The sequence below is a fragment of the Pelobates fuscus genome, chromosome 1, assembly GCF_036172605.1.
Source record: "Pelobates fuscus isolate aPelFus1 chromosome 1, aPelFus1.pri, whole genome shotgun sequence".
NCBI classification, from domain to species: domain Eukaryota; kingdom Metazoa; phylum Chordata; class Amphibia; order Anura; family Pelobatidae; genus Pelobates; species Pelobates fuscus.
In genome coordinates, this window is record NC_086317.1 from 295698989 (window position 1) to 295720776 (window position 21788).

At 40.9% G+C, this 21788-nt stretch overlaps 1 protein-coding gene across 1 annotated transcript in view; it reads right to left on the minus strand.

Annotated features, from left to right (window-relative positions):
* Positions 1–1125: 1125 nt before the first annotated feature.
* Positions 1126–21788, minus strand: part of MSL3 (MSL complex subunit 3) — a 37577-nt gene continuing 16914 nt past the window's right edge. Inside the window, exons 12-13 of the mRNA XM_063444616.1 lie at positions 16294–16378; positions 1126–1642 (exon numbers count right to left, since the gene is read on the minus strand). Coding sequence (XP_063300686.1) covers positions 1543–1642; positions 16294–16378 — 185 coding nt within the window. The 3' untranslated portion in view covers positions 1126–1542. The remainder of the gene's footprint in view (positions 1643–16293; positions 16379–21788) is intronic.

Below are 21788 nucleotides of genomic sequence, written 5' to 3' on the forward strand. Positions count from 1 at the left end.
CCCTTTGGTATGGGAGCGTAGCCCCTCTGGGTGCTGTTTGCGGCTCTGTGTCGCTGCTTCTGGGTGATGCGCTGGCAGGCCTTGGTTTTGCTCGGTGCCGTCCGTGTCCCAGCCCCTCGAGTGAGCCAGTTTATTGTATTTAGTGGCGGTCCTTGTATGGGAGCCCTCCGAGTCGGTCGGGATCCATGCCAGCGGTGTCGGATGCGCGGTCTGTGTTTTTTTTTGTCTGAGCATATTTCTCGTTTCCCCCTGCTGCTTCGTGCCGGTCGGTAGCTTATCTGTGCGTTTCAGGGCCGGTCGCCATGCGGGTGAGGTGGTGGGCAGTCGGGGGGCCGCTGCAGTCGCTTGGGTCTGTGCCAGTATGGCCTGCCACTTTGTCCAAAAAAGGTTGAAGGCTGCTGTTATGCGGTCCTCATGGGGGGATTCGCCTACCCGCTGTGCTGATATACATTGGGCAGGTGGAGGCCTGGGGGCCCAGTCGGCAGCCGCCACCTTGGCCACTGGATGTAGGTGGTTTGCGTTCTCTGAGGCTTTTAGGGACCTGAAGCCCTGTGAAGTGTGGACCGGGATAACCCCCGCCGGTCCGTGAGGGGGTGGTGTAACAGAGGTCTTTGATCGACGAGGTGGCTAGTCTTGGCGGTGGAAGAGTGGCCGCCCCTCCTGCGCTCGCCATGTGGATTGGCCTCGGACACCCGACGGTGAGGTTAGCTTGTATTGCCGCTTGTAGGGTATCATTCTACTCTGCTTGATGGCCTCTTCCGGTTGCTGGCCGTTGTGGCCCGTTTAGTTGCTTTTTGAGTCGTGGTATTAGATTTCGATTGTAGCTTATTCAGGAGCTCTGGAGATTCACGTCCTCACAGCTCTGCGGTCAGGCCCCGCCCCCTTGAAATCAAATTTAAAGAATTTTTTTTTTTTTTTCTCCAAATCCACAATAGTTTCAGTTTTGCCATGGATACACAGGTGCAGGATGAAATTTAAGCAATAATGTGCTAGATCAGCAAGTGTGATACATTTGCTTTAAAGAAGCAAAATGGATGTTCAATCCAGAATAGTGTTTACTATGTGTATTTTGAGGGGATAGTAAAAAGAAAAAAAAAAAAACGCATTTCAAAGTTTTGTTTTTTTTAATCTGAAAACATGTCCACATAAAAGGTCATTCAACAGGTTCACCAACACCATAAGGCCATCTATATCTATTTTGAAATTCAAGAGGACTAAAGAGACTCAATTTCACGCTCATGCTATGAACTATGTAAGACAGCAGTAAACAAATGCATGTTTTACAAATGCAATAAGACAAGACAACATAAACCTTTATACATATATTAAAAAAATAAAACTGACTTTTTTTTTAGCGCATAAACTGCAAGCATTAATGTGAGGAATGTAATACTTTACAGTCAATATATTTTTTCTTCCTCTGCTTTCCCAACTGTGTCTTGGGTTAATTTAGAACAAAAAAATAAAAAAGATTATGGAATTTATGTTGCATCTAGAAGTTCATTTCATAAAAACAAAGAAAATTGAGAGCTGTTGGCATGTTCAGTAAATAGCACGTGGGTTCTTGGTGCTATAATATGCCTCACAGGCAGCTACATAAGCAGATTCTGGAAAGAAATCTTCGTGATATTCTGCAAGGAATCTGCAAGAAAAATGCATAACATTTAATCAATTCTGCTACAAAATAAAATGAAATAGTAACAGAATAAACTGCACCAAATAATCAACTAAAAAAAAAAAAAAAAAAAAAAAAATTAAGCATCTACAAGACATTTAGCATTGATAATAGACAGATGGAAAGGTTGAAGATAATCCATTATTTTAATGCATTGAAAAGAGGGGGGAGTGGGGGGAAGGGTGATATATATATATATATATGAGAGACTAGATGTGCAGTAGGAAGATTTCTCTTCTCTGCACTGGTTGTTGCCATAGTAATTATAGTTTGCTTAGTGCTTGGATGTACAGAACAGACTGTGCGACGTAACGGGATGACGTAATCGGGGTCAAACAATCACTCATTCTGGCTCCGACCAAGTTTGTCACAGACAGTATCACTTCACTTATTGGGTAAGTGTATATTGGTGATGGGTATATAAAGATTGTCTTTTAAGATGTTATTTTATCCTTATGAAAGTTTGAGTGACAAACTGAAACATTGATCTCTTAATTGAAGAAAATAAAAAAAGTTAAGTTTTATTTTTAAATATCTTTGGAGTCCTATCTCTATGCTACATGGTTACATATACACACACACACACACACACACACATACAGTCAGGTCCATAAATATTGGGACATCGACACAATTCTAATCTTCTTGGCTCTATACATCACCACAATGCATTTGAAATGAAACGAACAAGATGTGCTTTAACCCCTTAACGCCGTTACGGCGTTCTATGCCGTCGCGGCTTTAAAGGGCTTTAAAGCCGTTGCGGCGGCATAGAACGCCGTAATGGCTGAAGCCCCCAGGAGGTAAGCTATACTTACCTCCGCCGCGATCCTCTTCTGGGGGTCTGCCTGAGAGCCCAGGCAGCCCCCCTCCGGCAAATGAGGCCCCCGGGGGCCATGTGATCGCTCTCAAAGAGCGATCACATGGCCCCCTATAGCTGGCTATGGATCTGCCAGCAGGGGGACTGTCTAAAATATTAGAGAGTCCCCCTGCTGGTAGGTAGTGTAAAAAAAAAAATTAAATACACATGTTAAAATAAAATACAAGTATTTATATATATAATATATGTATATATATTATATATATAATATATATACATATTATATATATGTAACGTGATACGTAATGTATTTTAATATTAATATTAGTATATATATTAGTATTAAAATACACTTAGAATGACGTTACATATATAATATGTATATATATATATATAATAGATCTACATATATATTATATATATATACGTATAATTACAATAATAAATAAATAAAATAATAAAATACATAAATAAAATATTGAAACAAAATTTAAAATAAATTATATATTCATATGTAATTTCATTCTAACTGTATTTTGTTATTAATATATATATATATATATATATATATATATATATATATATATATATATATATATATATTGGAAACAGAATACACTTAGAATGACATTCTATATATATCTATCTATATATAAAATGCAAATAACCGCAAATATATATAGATAAATACATATAATTACATGAAAGATTACATTAGTATACACGTAGAATTTAAATACCTATAAATGCATATATATTAAAATTCTACGTGTATATTTAAGTAATTTTTTAACATAATTATGTCATTTAATTAATTAAAATTTGATTGACATGCCTGACAACACAGGAAAAAAGTGCAGAGAATTTAATTCGCAAGCACTATATTTGACCCTGTAACTCTCCAAGACACCATAAAACCTGTATATAGGGGGTACTGTTTTACTCGGGAGACTTCGCTGAACTCAAATATTAGTGTTTAAAACTGGTAAATTGTATTACAACAATGATATTTTAAGTAAAAGTGACGTTTTTTGAATTTTTTACAAACAAACGGCACTTTTATGGACTATATTATTGTTGTAATATGTTTTACTGTTTAAAAACACTAATATTTGTGTTTAGTGAAATCTCCCGAGAATAACAGTACCCCCCATGTACAGGTTTTATGGTTTTTTGGAAAGTTAGAGAGTCACATATAAGGCTCGCATTTCATTTTTTTGACATTGAAATTTGCCAGATTAGTTATGTTGCCTTTGAGACCATATGGTAGCCCAGGAATAAGAATTACCCCCATGATGGCATACCATTTGCAAAAGTAGACAACCCAAGGTATTGCAAATGGGGTATGTCCAGTCATTTTTAGTAGCCACTTAGTCACAAACACTGGCCAAATATTAGTATTTTGCTTTTTTCACACAAAAACAAATATGAACGCTAACTTTGGCCAGTGTTTGTGACTAAGTGGCTACTAAAAAAGACTAAACATACCCCACGTTCAATACCTTGGGTTGTCTACTTTTTCAAATGGTATGCCATTATGGGGGTAATTCTCATTCCTGGGCTACCACACCGTCTCAAAGGTAACATTACTAATCTGGCAAATTTCAATTTGAAAATGGAACGTTCTATATTTGACCCTGTAACTTTCCAAAACACCATAAAACCTGTTAATGGGGGGTACTGTTGTACTCGTGAGACATCGCTGATTACAAATATGTGCATTTTGTTGCAGTAAAACCTAACAGTATTATGACATTTACAGCGAAAATGTGAGGCGGAACTACAAATTAAAAAAAATAATTCTAATTTCTTACAGTTTTTTTTTATTTTATTCATAATAAATTGTTTCATATATAAATATTTTATATGAAATGAAAGCCCTGTTTCTCCTGAACAAAATGATATATAATAAGTGTGGGTGCATTTAATATGAAAGAGGTGAATTACGGTTGAACAGACATATAGCGCAAATTCCAGTTTTTGTTTACGTTTTGTTTTGATCAGAACGTGCACTATTGACTCCGTCCTGAAGGGGTTAACTGCAGACTTTCAGCTTTAATTTGAGGGTATTTACATCCAAATCAGGTGAACGGTGTAGGAATTACAACAGTTTGTATATGTACCTCACACTTTTCAAGGGACCAAAAGTAACGGGACGATTGGCTGCTTAGCTGTTCCATGGCCAGGTGTGTGTTATTCCCTCATTATCCCACAAGATGTAAACCATTGGTGAGCCTCAAAAACAGGAAGGCCAGATTAGAGTTTTCCAAACAACATCTAAAAAAGTCTTCACAGTTCTGGAACAACATCCTATGGACAGATGAGACCAAGATCAACTTGTACCAGAGTGATGGGAAGAGAAGAGTATGGAGAAGGAAAGGAACTGCTCATGATCCAAAGTATACCACCTCATCAGTGAAGCATGGTGGTGGTAGTGTCATGGCGTGGGCATGTATGGCTGCCAATGGAACGGGTTCCCTTGTATTTATTGATGATGTGACTGCTGACAAAAGCAGCAGGATGAATTCTGAAGTGTTTCGGGAAATATTATCTGCTCATATTCAGTCAAATGCTTCAGAACTCATTGGACGGCGCTTCACAGTGCAGATGGACAATGATCCGAAGCATACTGCAAAAGCAACCAAAGATTTATTTATTTTTAAGGGAAAGAAGTGGAATGTTATGCAATGGCCAAGTCAATCACCTGACCTGAATCCGATTGAGCATGCATTTCACTTGATGAAGACAAAACTGAAGGGAAAATGCCCCAAGAACAAGCAGGAACTGAAGACAGTTGCAGTAGAGGCCTGGCAGAGCATTACCAGGGATGAAACCCAGCGTCTAGTGATGTCTATGCGTTCCAGACTTCAGGCTGTAATTGACTGCAAAGGATTTGCAACCAAGTATTAAAAAGTGAAAGTTTGATTTATGACTGTTAATCTGTCCCATTACTTTTGGTCCCTTAAAAAGTGGGAGGCACATATACAAACTGTTGTAATTCCTACACCATTCACCTGATTTGGATGTAAATACCCTCAAATTAAAGCTGGAAGTCTGCACTTAAAGCACATCTTGTTGGTTTTATTTCAAATCCATTGTGTTGTTGTATAGAGCCAAAAAGATTTGAATTGTGTCGATGTCCCAATATTTATGGACCTGACTGTATAATAATTACATACACACACAAAATAGAGAAATGCCGGCACTCCTGGATTTAAGAACAATAATATTCATGGTCAGAAGTCAGCGTTTCAGTTCCTAGCATGGATCTTTCATCAGGACACGTCCTAATGAAAGATCCAAGCTAGGAACTGAAACATTGACTTCTGACAATAAATATTATTGTTCTTAAATCCAGGAGTGCCGGCATTTCTCTAAGTTCTACATAAAAGAGACGGTTGTCTTTATAATCCAATTGTACCCTCTCCATCTTTTGTCGTTTGAATTGGACTAGTTTTTTTATACTGGAGTACCTCCTCATTCAGTTTAACCTGTTGGTTGATGCCCTCTTGTGAATTAAGTAAAACAGCATGTTCACCTACTATTTGCTGTATTTTCATGCGTACCTCTTGTAGATCTTCCTTGACATCCCATATTATCAGCATTAAATCCATTGAGCATTTATTAAGTACTGAAGTCCAGTATTTACGTACTCTAGGCTTCATGTGTCCTATTGTGGATATATTAGGCACTGTGGTAATCTGATAAAAATAAGCCGTGGAGGTCCAGATCCACTACTCACTCTCTTAGCTTAAGGATTTTAAAATATACATCACGAACTGTAGTTGTTGTTGGGAGTTCCAAACTCGGGGTATCCCAAGTTTGCCGCTCAGACATGGAGGGCTCCGAAAGGGATTCAGCACAAAGCAGGTACCCGGCCACAGCAGACTCCCTCCTAACGAAAAGGGACCTACAAAACCTACTGCAGGAAGCCACTGCAGAAATTAAGGCACACACTAAGGCAGAATTAAACCGCCAAATACAGTCCCTTAAAACTGATCTGGAGGCCCGGTCACACCGCACAGACCATGCAGACACCAAACTCACCAAACTAGCTGAAACAACCTCCTCCCACTCCCAAGATATCACTTACCTACATGGCATAACTGGCAGCACTAGAGGAAGAGATAGAAGACCTTAACAGGTCCAGGAGAAATAATATCAGGGTGAGGGGCTTGCCAGAAACAGTAACCAACAATCAGCTAAAGGCCTCCCTCACTGACCTATTTAAAACACTACTGCCAGAGGCCTCACTGCAAGACCTTGCAATAGACCGAGCACACAGGGCGCTTAGACCTCTGGGGCTGAAACCAGACACCCTAGGGATGTAATAGTGTGGATGCACCGTTTCCCCATTAAGGAGCAACTGGTCCAACAAGCAAGACAAAACCCCCCAACCTTCCAGAAACAGACCATAGCCCTTTTTCAGGATCTGGCGCCTTCGACCCTTAAGAAAAGGAGAGATCTGCGGCAACTGACGAACACCCTCAACCACCACGGCATACGGTACATGTGGGGGGCATTCCTTCAAGCTGCTGGTCCGCAGAGAAAACCAGACACACATACTGTCGAACGCAGCAGAGATGATCCCTTTCACAGAATCCCTAGGCCTCACGCTTCTACCTCTACAACCGAATAGACCATCTGGCCCCAGGGGGAGCTCCGGAGACATCAGGAACCCATCAGCCATTCACCTCGAAGCACACCGAGAAAAAGGGCACCTCCAAGACCACAGTGGCCCTAAGATCCTGCCACGATTGACGCAGAAACTCTAACTCCCAGGACATTTTTACCGCCATTACGCTACATGGCTCACGTTAATATCCTTTTTATTATAGAGCACTTATAATATGCTTTCTAATGTTTTCTTGTACTGGCACTTTAAACCTCCTGTCTTATTTCGTTAAAAAAAAAAAACTGACATGGGAAGAAAAGGAACGGAAAAGGGAGATTAGGGAAGGGACGTGGATGACTCCCCCAAGCTTATGTTTAACTGATGAACTTGATCCCCCTGACCGTATTTACATTTTTAATAAAAAAAAAAAAAAAAAAAAAAAGGGGACCCCCATCCCCAGGACCAATTGAAACCGACTAGGCGTCCTAATCAGATACGCTGTACTCCCCATGGAGCACCTAACTATAGGGTGGATCCTACAGCTTCACTGACGCTATATATTTTTCCCTCCTTTAGAATAATACTTTTTCTATAAACAAAAAAAAAAAAAATATAACAAGGAGGCACGGTTGCATTTGTTAAACAGGGGAGGGATAGATGAGACCAAAGGGGGGGGAGGGGGCTGGGAGGAAGAGAACAGATACAAGCTGGGACCCTAGCAAGCATCCCGCGAGGTGGGGAGAGCCTATTAGCAGAAAGGTCAAAAGGGCCCCATAGGGAAGCAGATGACGGACCCCCCGGGAGGCACCGCACCCCTCCGGGGACCCCCCTGAAGACAGAATAGATAACGACAGGCCCCATCTTGGTCAACGGAGGATACTCGCCCACCCCCCAGACGAGAACCCCCTCCCGCACGGACAGGAGGCAGGGGAGTACTTCCCCCCCCTTTTGAGAGACACTCTGCACATCGCTACAGTTAGTCTAAACATGTTGGGTATTATATTTTTTCCTTTTCTTGTTTGTATATAGTTATCGGCATGCCCAGACTTGGACTCCACAAGCCCTCGACAGAGAGTCAAGGTACATCAGACAAAACACCAGGTACACAAGGTCACACATCACGGGAGGGGAGAGAAGTGGACGTGACCATCCCTACTCTTCTCTTCTCACCCCTCACACGAGACCCACCCCCACAAGGGTGAATCGAACCATATCCACAACCCCTACATTACCCCCCCGCCCACCAGGCTTGGCACGCATGTCGTAAGACCAAGCCCTTTCAGCTGCACCCCCGCGACCCGTCCTCCCCAGCGCAGACCCACCCCCGCACCCCTTCCGTGACCCCCCCCCCACCCCGCACGCCGAGAGCAAAAGTAGCAGCGACACAATGCCAACCGCCACACTAACTTGTGTCTCGATAAATTGCAAGGGCCTGGACAGCCCGAACAAAAGGCACCGGGTCCTCAGATGGGCCACCAGAACTAAAGCAGACGTCCTCCTCCTACAGGAGACGCAATTTGAGCAAAGCAGACCCTTTCCCACTACGTAACAGATACTACACAGAGAGCCACCAGGCAAACTCACCCCAAGGAAAACATAACGGGGTAGCCATTCTCATCCGCAAAATCTGTCCCATACAATTTACTAACGCAGCCTCAGACCCCCAAGGGCGGTTCCTTACTTTAACGGGTCACCTAGGCCCGAATAAATATGCAATCACATCAGTATACGCCCCAACGGTACCAAATGCACATTTCTGGACGGCCCTGCAAGCCCACCTGGCACTATTCCCCTCCCACCACAAGGTGGTGGGGGGAGACTTTAACGCAGTGCCATCCCCGTCCAATGAAAGACGCAGAACACAGAGCCGGGGACAGTTGCCCCCACCCAAGGTAAAAACAGACAAACTACTCCATTCTTTCTTAACAAACACGAACCTAGTGGACATGTGGAGAACACAACACCCACTGACAACGGACTACACGTTCTTTTCCAACCAAATAAGTCCTACTCACGCATGACATGTTCCTGACCTCCCCATCCCTAATGCAACACACGGACAGGACAGAGATAGGACAAATCACGTGGTCAGACCACGCAGACATTACCATAACTATACAGCTCCCAAACACGACCAGACAATGGGCTTGGCGCCTAAACCCAACACTACTCCACATTCCACACATCAAAAACAATCAACGAAGCCATAAAAGACTTCTTTACAAACAATAAAGGCTTGGTACCCTCGGCAGGCATGCTCTGGGCGGCACATAAGGCAGTCATTAGAGGCAGCCTCATCTCACAAAAAGGAGAAACTATCCCGACTAAACCAACACCTCACCGAACTCGGCAATGCGGAACACGCACACAAACAAAACCCCACACCCGACTTACAACAGATACAGGTGCACAAACAAGCAATCCATGAATTCATGGGCCCAGACTCGAAAAAAGCACTGTTATGGACAAGGCAGATGTTTTATGAGAAATCTAATAAAGCAGACTCCCTCCTGGCCAACAGACTTAATCGAGGCTAACTGGTTATGCTGCCTTTTCTTTTAAACACCCCGGACAGCCAAACACAAACCCTCCCCGAACAGATAGCAGAAACCTTCACTCAATTTTACACCTCCCTTTATGACCATGACCCCCAATCCCGACACAACGCAAACGACGCAGAGGAAGCCATAGCACGCTATTTACAAAGCATACCTCTACCACAACTCATTGACGAAGCACGAGGATCACTAGCAGCAAAAGTTACAATAGAGGAGGTGGCAGAGACGATTAAGGCTCTCCAACCTAACAAATGCCCGGGCCCCGACGGCTACTCGGGACTATACTACAAAACGTACTCCGCAACCTTACTCCCACACCTAAGCGAGCTATTCACATCGATCCTCAAAGGAGAACCGCTCCCAGCGGAAATGCTCCAAGCTAATATTAGCCTAATACCAAAACCAAACAAATCCCTACAAGACCCGGGACACTACCGCCCCATTTCACTCCTAAATGTAGACGTTAAATTTTTTACCAAACATTTTCTCCCAAAACTGATACACTCGGACCAAGTGGGCTTCATACCCAATAGACAAGCCTATGACAACACGAGACACACCTACGACCTAATATGGACAGCCACCCACAGACGGATCCCAACGCTACTACTATCCCTAGACGCCGAAAAGGCATTTGACAGGATCCTTTGGCCATATTTGTTCGCGGTCCTGACGAGGTTCGGCTTCCCCAGGGCTCTCTTACAAGCAATTCACACCCTTTACACCACTCCAACAGCACGGCTACTTATACCAAATGCTCGCCAAACCCCGTTCCAAATACATACCGGCACCCAACAGGGATGCCTCCTGTCCCCCCTCCTCTTTGCCCTCTCCCTCGAACCCCTATCACAACAGATCCACAATACACCGGCTATACAGGGCATAAAAATAAGAAGGGAGGTATACAAAGTGGCAGCATATGCTGACGACTTGCTTCTAACCTTGACCGACCCAGAGACATCCCTACCCCCACTGCTAGACTTGTTAGATGAATACAAAAATCTCAGGATATAAACTCAATATAGAGAAAACAGAAGCCCTGGCAATACAGATCCCATGCCACACACGAACATTACTGCAACAAACCTACGCATTCCGCTTTCAAACACATAGTATTCACTACCTAGGAATCGACATACCGGCAGATCTACACTCTACATACAGACTAAACTACCTTACAGGTCTCTTTACCTAATTTATCTCCTTACAGTTTTTGTACGTTACCTAATTTTTAGGCTCACAAATACCGTACTGTTAAAGGAATACTAGGGTCTATGTGTATCCAGCCACATTCACCCTCTCCATCCTGGTCTCCTTTTTCCTGTCTATTTTTATCGTCTATATTATTAGGACTACTAAAGTTAGGGATTTCTGACTAAACTCTTCCACTAGGGACCTTTGGTTCCATACTTTTAAACTACCCTCCAGTAATCGACCAGGCCCTGAGAGATCTGCAAACCTGGCAAAAATTATCCATCTCATGGCTTGGGAGACTGGCAGCGATTAAAATGAACTTACTGCCACGTTTTCTCTCTCTCTCTTCCAGACCCTCCCCATCCCACTCTCACGAGCAGACTTCAAAAATCTCCAAATGCACATAGATACATTTGGGCAGGAAAAAGAGCTAGAATAAAACGGATTACCCTGTATATCCCACACAAAAAAGGGCCGAATTTCTGGGACTATCATCAAGCATCCCAAATTGCACAAATCCAAGCCATGCATGCCCCTCCTGGGGTTAAGCGGTGGGTGGACCTGGAACACGACCTGTTCGGACAGGACCTGCCAACACTTTACCTCTGGATACCGAAACCACACAGACAACAGCAGCCAAACACGACACCAGCCCTCACGACAGCCATTCACATTTGGAACAGGGTGACCGACAAATACAACCTCATAAATACGCCCTCACCCCTTATGCCCATACTGAGAAACCCTCAATTCATCCCGGGAATGACACCCCAACATTTCACCCGGTACGAGGACAACGAACTCACGAGAATCTGTCATTTTTACAGGAATGACCGCCTCATTCCCTTCCCAGAACTGCAGAACGACACACCGTATAACACGTTCGATCACTTCCGATATCTCCAGCTCCGAAGCTTCTTGTCAACCCCTAACATAGCCGCAGCGGCGGTGATGAAACCAACTGCATTCGAAAGGGGCTGCCTGAACAACCCAATACACAAGTGCCAGATTTCCAATCTATACAATCTCATGACACTTAAAGCCCCACCTGACGCCTTCTCCTACATAAAGGCCTGGGGAAAAGATCTTGGTCCCCCAGGGGACCCCTCGGACTGGGCTGACATATGGGAAGCAATAGCGACAGTGACTGTGTTAACCACAGAGAGCAGGCGTACAAGACCCTGCTTCGGTGGTATCTCACCCCCTTGAGACTCAAACAAATGAAACATACAAACTCAGACAGTTGCTGGAAGGGGTGTGACGAAAAGGGAACATACATTCATATGTGGTGGCAATGTCGACATTTAACCCAAATTTGGAAAGAAATGGCTGCTGCCACCTCGAGAGCACTACAAACTGACGTCCCCCTAGACCCATGGACCTGGCTGCTGTTCAGGCCCCTAAAAAATCTGACCCGAGCACAAAACAAACTAGTAGCGAAGGTGGCCTTAGCAACACGTAGAACTATAGCTACCCACTGGGGCAGCCCAGAAATCCCAGCAGCCCCAGAGGCTCAGAGAAAGGGTTAGGAGGCTATGGAGATGGACGAACTGTCCGCACTAGTAGACGAGAACACTAGATCTTTTCATAAGATCTGGGACCCCTGGTTGGCATTGTAGGAGACCTCGTGAGGTGGAGGGGGGGGGGGAAACTGCCACATTCTACCCCTTTCCCACACCCACCCACACCCACACCACACATCCAAACACCACTATCAACAGAAACCACCTACATAAACTTGCGAACATTATGACTACAAACAACCACCGGACCTGACTCAGGTGAACTCCACAAGCTCAACCAAACACGATAATACGATATTACGACACAAGGACAATCCCCAAGTTCTAAACCCCCGACCCCGGAGGCACCACCTCCCCCCCAGAGGACAGAGATAACAAAACGCAAAGGACAGAGTAAGACCACGACACCTCACAAAGTCCACAAACAAGGCGCTGAACACGATTGAGCCCACCAAAACAATACCAGAATCTTACGCCTACGACACATTAACTAAACTCAGGGAAAATGATGGTTATGCTGACCGGAGGTAATAACCCCACCCATCTTCCCCACCAGACTCTTCTGGACCCCGAGCAACGAAAGTTACATGTTAGACAACCAAAACACCGAATGTAAACAGTGAATTGTTATCATCTAAAAATGTAACCAATATGCTTGTAACATGTTGCATCCCTTTTTCCTTTCTGTACCCCACAAAGTTATACAATTTTGAAAAATCAAAAATAAAGAATTTATAAAAATGCTTCAGTTCTCCAATAGGAGGTGTTTATAAAAATATATACTGCACAAACTTGTGCCAAAAATATTTTCCTTTTTAGACTTTGCAGGATATACTCCTATTCATGGGTGCATAGCTTGGAGGCTGTGCAACTTCCAATATCTATATATATTTATAACTTGTAAAAATATTTTACCAGGAAGGATACATTGAAACTCTTGTTTTTGTCCTGGGTCCACAAAACATTGCATTCTTTCAATAGGGTACAAAAACAATATATACAAAATTTAACATGGAACAGGTAGGACATTTATAATCAACCATGACATGTGCATTCTGTTTTGAGCTATGTGTTACACAAATTACACAATTCCCACCTATCCATCAAAACAATTTTAAATGGCACACTGGCCGCAGTCCACTCTTTCAAATACTTGGGTATGATGTTAGACCCCAATCTATCTTTTGGCCTGCACATAGAAAAGCTTGCATCTAAACTTTATCCAAAACTATGTGCTCTGTACAGAGACAAATCCTGCCTAAGCCCTACAGTAAAGGAAAAGATTGTACAGCAAATGCTGATGCCAATCATTGATTATGGGGATGTAGTATATGCATCTGCATCGCAATCCCACATTAATAAACTCAACACATTGTAAAACTCGTTCTGCCGATTTGTGCTACAATGTAATTACAGGACCCACCATTGTGACATGCTAAAAGAACTAAACTGGCTGTCACTGGAATCCAGACGCACCCTTCATCTTTCCAGCCTTGTGTTTAAGAGCTTTTCTGGGAATCTCCCACCCTACCTGAACACAATGCTTTCCCCGGCTGTTCTCACTTCCTATAACCTCCGATCCAGTACCCACACTTTACTTAGTCTACCTCAATACAAAAATAAAGCAACCAATCCTCCTACAGAGCACCACATTTGTGGAACGACCTCCCGCACAAATTAAAATCTTCCCTAAGCTTAAAGTCCTTTAAGAGATCCCTCTCTACATACCTCAAAACAGAATGCACCTGTCATGGTTGATTATATATTTCCTACCTGTTAAATTTTGTATATATTGTATTTTGTATATATTGTATATTAATATTGTTTTTGTATTTTATTGTACACTAACTGTAACAATGCAATGATTTGTGGACCCAGGACATACTTGAAAACGAGAGAAATCTCAAAGGATCTTTCCTGGTAAAATATTTGATAAATAAATAAATAAATAAATAAATAAATAATCTCTTATAGGATTTTAGGCCTAGGGAAGATTTTAAAGTGTGCCGGAGGTCGTTCCACAATTGCGGTGCTCTTTAGGAAAAGGAGGATCCAGCTGTTTTCTCTTTGTATTGAGGTAGACTAAATAAAGTGCTGGTACTGGATCGGTGGTTATAGGAGGTGGGAACAGCCGGGGAGAGCATTCTGCTCAGGTAGGGTGGGTCGGGATTCCAGCGGCAGCCAGTTTAGTTATTTTAGAATTTCACAATGTTGGGTCATGTAACTACATTGTAGCACAAAGCGGTAGAACGATTTATACTATGTATTAAGTTTAATAAGGTGGGTTTGCAGTGCAGGTGCATACACTACATCCCCATAATCAATGACTGGCATCAGCATTTGCTGTACAATCTTTTCCTTTACTGTAGGGCTTAGGCAGGATTTGTCTCTGTACAGGGGACCTAGTTTTGGATAAAGTTTAGATGCAAGTTTTTCTATGTAGAGGCCAAAAGATAGATTGGGGTCTAACAACATACCCAAGTATTTGAAAGAGTGGACTGCTGTCATTGCGCCATTTGATTTTGTTTTGATGCATAGATGGGAATTTTGTCATTTGTGTACTTTAGGTACTGTTCCAAAGATCATTGTGACAGTTTTGTCAGTGTTCAGGAACAGTTTGTTTTTTGCAATCCACTTTTCTACCTCTGTGAACTGGTCTTGTAGCACAGCCTCAAGCTGCAGTTTGATCGGATTTGCTTGCATAGATTACTGTGTTGTCTACGTACATGTGTACATTTGAGGATTTGCAGACATTAGGCAGACCAATTATAAATAATGTGAATAGTAGGGGGCCGAGAATGGAACCTTGAGGAACACCACACGTGACTGGGAGAGGGAGTCCCAGTCAGAAATGGATACCTATTGCAAGCAATCTGATACATATGATTGAAACCAGGTTAGCGGACGATCACCAATACCAGAGTTTTTTAGTTTGTGCAGTAGAATGTCGTGGTCTACTGTGTCAAAGGCCTTAGCAAAATCAAGGAAAATAGCTCCAGTTAGGTCTCCTTGTTATTAAGATGTTTAACAACACTAATAGGTACAGGTCTAACATTTCACTTCTCTATATTGGGTCTTTGCAAATTTAGTGGGGCCTGATCCCCATTTGTGGTTTCAGGATGTGTGTCATTTATTAGCTTGGCAATCAGGGTGGTGGAGCATCCGACAAAATAATTGTTAAAGGCATTGTTAAATCTAAGGGAAGTTGCAGGGTTTGGTGTGGATTGGGGGAGTTTGTAAGCTTTTTATGACTTTCTAAAGGTTTCTAGGGTTTGATATGTTATTGTTCAGATTTTCACAGAAATATTGGTTTTGTGCATGTATTTCGCCATGGTCTACATGCACAGTGATCGTTCATAGAGCCAGTATGCTTGAACTTTGAACACAATTAATCCTGAAACTGGTACATTTAAATGAGGTCAGCTCCATATCCATTAAGTGGATTAATCTCATAAGAGCATGCATTAGGCTGCTAGGATAGGACGTGCCAAGAATGGGGTACATTGACGTTGTGGCAGGCTTATGCAATATATGATCATATAATGTAACTAAACCCCCATTATTTTTTGCCTAGGTGAGGTGTTTTTAAATAAAACTATTGCAATCTGACATCTGAAATCGCTGTTTAGTGAATGAGCGAGTGCGCTGGATTGTAATATGTAATATATATATATATATATATATATATATACATACACATATACACACACATACACAAACCCTCCCCCATAGATAAAAAAAAAAAAAAATTATAAAATATATAAATAAAACTATATAGGCAACTATGGCGATTAAAATGATACCACTTCCAGAACTCCAACATAAAGCAGAAATTGGGTTTATTATTTGAAAACTATTCACTTGTAATATATCTAAGTCTACAGTTCTCAAGGTTATATTCATTTTACCGTAGGAACAGCTCAAAGTGTTTCAACAAAGCTTTCAGGTTCTTCTCTGCAAAAGACATCCTTCCCATTATTTCTGGAAGTTTAACTACAAAGAAAAGAAAAAAAAAATTACTGTAAATTTACTCACACAAGACAATACCTGAACTAAAATATACTATGGAATAGGTCTGCTCTCTGTTTTATCATTACAATATAGGTCCCTGCCTGCACAGTATCATGACAACCACTTGTAGGATTACTCCAGGCACCATCACCACTTCCGTGATTTAAAGTGGTCATGCTGCCTGAAACCTGTATGTATAGCGTTCTGCTTTAAAAAGCTGCAGATACATAGATTAATTGCTCTGCTGCTGGAGGTGTAACTCCACTTTTAACCATGTCACGGGTGGGTCAGCCAACCGGAACAATAGTTCCATGATAGCCAATTTAAAGTTTAGATGCTGAAACACATTCATTCATTGGTAGAGAGCAGTCATTTACCCTCTCAACCAATAAATCAGCAGCACCAACATCCAGCTTCTAAAGCATGTTGTAAACCCTGCTTCACAGGAGACCAGATGCCAATTAGTACCAGGTAAGTAGGCAAACCACTGCGAAGAAAAAAAAAAAAAAAATCAAAACGAACCACACAGCACACTTTTGCCAACTAACTAGGAATAATGCCTAGATACTCCTACCATCAGAACCACCATAGTGGGCTGTAGTGATTATGATGGTTAAAATAATCTTTTAAAAGCCAACCCCCCCCATCTTTATGTAACTATAATATTAATCAAATTTAGCATAATGTGAGTGAATATTAAAATAGTAATGCATAATTTTAATTAAAAAAAAAAAAAAAACACAAAAAAGGTTACTCGAACATCTTTTTAGAATAAGTCAAATTGTTTTTTTTTTTCATTTCAGGTATCAGTGATACTGGAAAGGTTGATACCAGGTAAAAAAAAAAAAAAAAAGAAGAAGAAGAAGAAGAAAAAAAAAAAAACACACACACACACCACGTGACACAAGGGGATTCCTGTTGGTTGAATGAGAAGGGCAAACCTTCAAGAGCCTAAGACATAAATGCACTTGCCAGTTTGGTTAAATGTACTGAATTGTAATCTTTCACATTATCCTATAGCTCTATATCGATCTTGCAATTTGCATTACAGAAGTGAATCAATATAGTGAAAACATGGTGCTATACTAATATAACACGTGATAGAAGCTACACAAACATTCTCTCACAAGGAACCTGACAAGAAAGTGGAGGGTGTGCTAAACAGTATGAAAACAATATGTATACTTGACAAAGTGAAACCGATATCTCTGCGTCAAACTCAAATATACATGAATACATGTGGGAGAAGAGAAAACATCAGTGCAACCTGTAAGCCAACAAAACAAGTGTAAAGAAGAATAAATAAGTTACACTTGCTTTGTTAGCAAACAAGTTGCACTATTTCCCCCCCCCCCCCCCTTCCACATTTACTCACGTACATAAGTTTTACGTGGCAATATTAGTTTATCCAAAAAAAAGTGCAACCTGTTACCGAACAAAACAAGTAACTTTGGTATACCAATATCCTCTGGTGTGGCGATATTTCACTATTTATTATCTCCATGGGATGTTCAACCCCACAATACTTTTGTGAAAAGTGATAGATGCAGTCCTGCACATGCCCAGTGTATTAACTGAAGCAGCTTATACAGCACAAAAAAATATAAAAATATTTTTTTAAAAAAGCAGTTGTCTTACTTCGCAATTCACTGAATTCATACTAGCTTTGTACAAAAAGTTTCACAAAAGTGGAAATTATAAGTAAAAGAAGATGTGCAGTTCCACGAGCCAAAAGTAGTATCAGAGAGAAAGAAGGGCATGTAAAAACCAAATATGAATGCAATACAAAAATGCAATTTAACAAGCACCTAAAGAGCACTTCCACTGAATGTGGATCCCAACAGAACAGGATAAAATATAGGTTTTAAAGAGTGTTTTAGAAATTTGCAAACTAGATTTAACTATATCAAGTTTCCTTGACAGATGGAAATACATTTTGAAAGAGTAGAGGGAAAAACAGAAAAAAAAACAAAAAAAAAACACAAACATAAGAAGTCAGATACACTAATGTGGGAGATTAATGGATGTGGAAAGAACAACGCTGGGAGGAAATGGACAAAAGTCCATCCACCAGAGTTGTGGTGGTTATAGGATACACTGGGGCATAACCCCTGAAAATATGGAGAGAAAGTAGGACTAGTGGTTGGCAGAGTGGCAAATAACTACCGCCCAAAAAGACCTTATATCCTTATATGAAAGGCTGTTCTGCAATTACCCTGTAGGGGAAACCTTATATGCAGATAGCCAGAAAGAAACAAACAAAAACATCCTTTAATGATCCCTCTTGGGGAGAAAAAAAAAATAATTAAACACACAAATATATAGGTTAAAATTGGGACCTAGTGGGGTAGTCCAGAGAACTATATTTCCAGAGCAAGTGAAAGTGGGTTTAACTATAGTTTAAGATGTACCAAGAATTGTAACAGTTTACTTGTACCACAGAAAACAAAATGCAATTAATGTATCCAAATTGCAAATTGCGAGTTAAATGGTTCCTAGAAATGCCTTGGCTAATATCCCATGTATCGAGTGCTTATCTAGGCTGAACCAAATCGAAATGTATAAGGTATCAAAGACAAAAAATAGCTTTGATTCCACTGGCTTAAACTATGCCAAACGTGGTAGCAGGTTACTTGTACATAAAGCAGAAAAACCCCATATCGAAAATGTAGTAAAATACTTCAGATTTGGTAGTGAGAGGAATAGTTCCTATAGATGCCAGTAATTTATATCCCGTGCATTGAAGCACATACTGGGTTTGCGGCTAAAATAGAAGCAGTTCCTCATTGCCAGAAAAAACAGCGTTGTGCAAAATATGTAACAGGATGCCTAAACAGCTATATGAGATTTGGGGGTAGGAGTCCCTAGCATCCTGTTCATATAGACAACGATCTTTGGCAGTGCCCAAAATCAAGAAGTGTTCATTAGTCAAACCCCAGAATTGTCCCAAAACAAAGCTTTAAAATTTAGAAAATCATCCGCTCTGTGTGGATAGCTCAACGCGCGTTTCGGCGATACAAGTCGCCTTTGTCAAAAAGTATCGCCGAAACGCGTATTTTACTACATTTTCGATATGGGGTTTTTCTGCTTTATGTACAAGTAACCTGCTACCACGTTTGGCATAGTTTAAGCCAGTGGAATCAAAGCTATTTTTTGTCTTTGATACCTTATACATTTCGATTTGGTTCAGCCTAGATAAGCACTCGATACATGGGATATTAGCCAAGGCATTTCTAGGAACCATTTAACTCGCAATTTGCAATTTGGATACATTAATTGCATTTTGTTTTCTGTGGTACAAGTAAACTGTTACAATTCTTGGTACATCTTAAACTATAGTTAAACCCACTTTCACTTGCTCTGGAAATATAGTTCTCTGGACTACCCCACTAGGTCCCAATTTTAACCTATATATTTGTGTGTTTAATTATTTTTTTTTTCTCCCCAAGAGGGATCATTAACGGATTTTTTTGTTTGTTTCTTTCTGGCTATCTGCATATAAGGTTTCCCCTACAGGGTAATTGCAGAACAGCCTTTCATATAAGGATATAAGGTCTTTTTGGGCGGTAGTTTGTTGCCACTCTGCCGATTAATGGATGTGCTGGTGATGGATTATATTTAAAGTAATGAATAAGACTCTTTAGGGAGAAAGTGTGGAGTCTATGAGCATGTTATAGTATGTTTGGTGAAAGCTGCAGGACATTGATGGAATGTGTAAATGTGGCAAGTAAGGATTTGTACACGAGGATGGGTGTTTCTGCGGTTCTGTCCCTTTACTTGCTTGATAATCTGTGATGCATCTTTTCATAAAAAGAAATGTGTTTCTCCCTCTAATGTAAGAACAATGTAGTCTTTGAAACTTGTGTATGTGCAGCAGAGAAGAGCGATGCTAGATGTTCAACTGCTTCAAGTTATACTGCGGCAAATATAGTCTTAAGATTCTAATTTCCAGACTGGTCAAGTCCTCACAATTGGAAAATTCCACATTAAGATACAATAAATGTTTACCAATGTGAAGAAGCAAACTTACCAAGTCTCAAGAGGTTTCTAACTTATTTGTGTCATTAGAAAGGAATACTTAGATAAGAAAATAACCCCTCAAGTCGGCAAATAACTCAAATGAGAGCTCAGTGTGGATAGTACCAGTTCTACCCTGGGCTTGCACCCCAATGATATATCACCCGGGATCCCTAGAGGGGGGGGGAATCTCATGTCCTGGTATTTATAGAGTCAACTACTTGGATGGAACTTATATTTTAAGTGCAGAAGGGAAAGGCAGTTACAGATTGGCAGTATAAAGTAACCATTTATGAGCGACTCATCCAGGCTTTATTGTGCAAGAGAACACCCATATGGTTACACATTCATTAACTGCTAATTAAATTGAAAGATAATGTTTATATCAAAAAGTTATCATCCTTCCTGTCCATGATTGTAACCAAAAACGACACCTACCAATTAGAAATTTGATGCTAAAAAGAGCATAGATATAACTGTACAATTGGGTGTGCTTAAAAGAGGAGCAACACTCATGGACAGAGAAAAAAGGAATATCCACTAAACTATCAATTTGACTTGAAGTGCATACATAGAAGAGCATAGCAATTTAGATGAGGCATATATGATAAGCTTAGAGTAAATGATTTGGAAAAAGTACTTGTAAAAGTAATACCAACAATGGCTTAAAAGAGAAAACCTGTAGAAATATTCAATTAGAGATTCATTCTACATATAAGAAAGTATGAGCCCAGAGCATGATGATCAGTCCAATTCGTATCACTCCTAAGTTCCTATAAAATGGGAGGATGAACAAAGGATATTATATTGAAAAGGAGGCTAGATTTAAGATATCTTGTAGTAGTAATATGCTTATATGCACTCTGAATATATTAAAATCTAGATTTACTGTGTATTATAACGATCCTACACTCCTATTAGCCTCAATCACTATGCTTAGTGCACTTAATTAGTATCCCTAAATACCCTTCCATTCCCAAACCCAAACTAAATGTGAACGAACAACTGAGTCAGTGCACAGTGCTTACAAATGTAGAAAGGGTGTTCACTTTCTATATACCAGGACTTGAGATCCCCACTCTCTAGGGATCTTGTGTGATTGTTTATTCATTAGAAAGGAAGCCTTTTTAGGAGAATACCAGACCAGCCCAACCCACCTGGAGAGTCCAGATACAATTTCTCAAGTAATTAAGAGGCTTGAACAACAGTGGTTCACATGGGATTGATCTTCCCATGGCAAAGTATCCTGGATGAGGAATGGATTGGTAAACACTGTGTTAGGATTTTACATTAATTGTCTGAGTTGTTAGACTGCAGTCATCATTAAACCTTAATAATATCAGCAGAAAAAAAAAAAAAGCATAATACAACATAG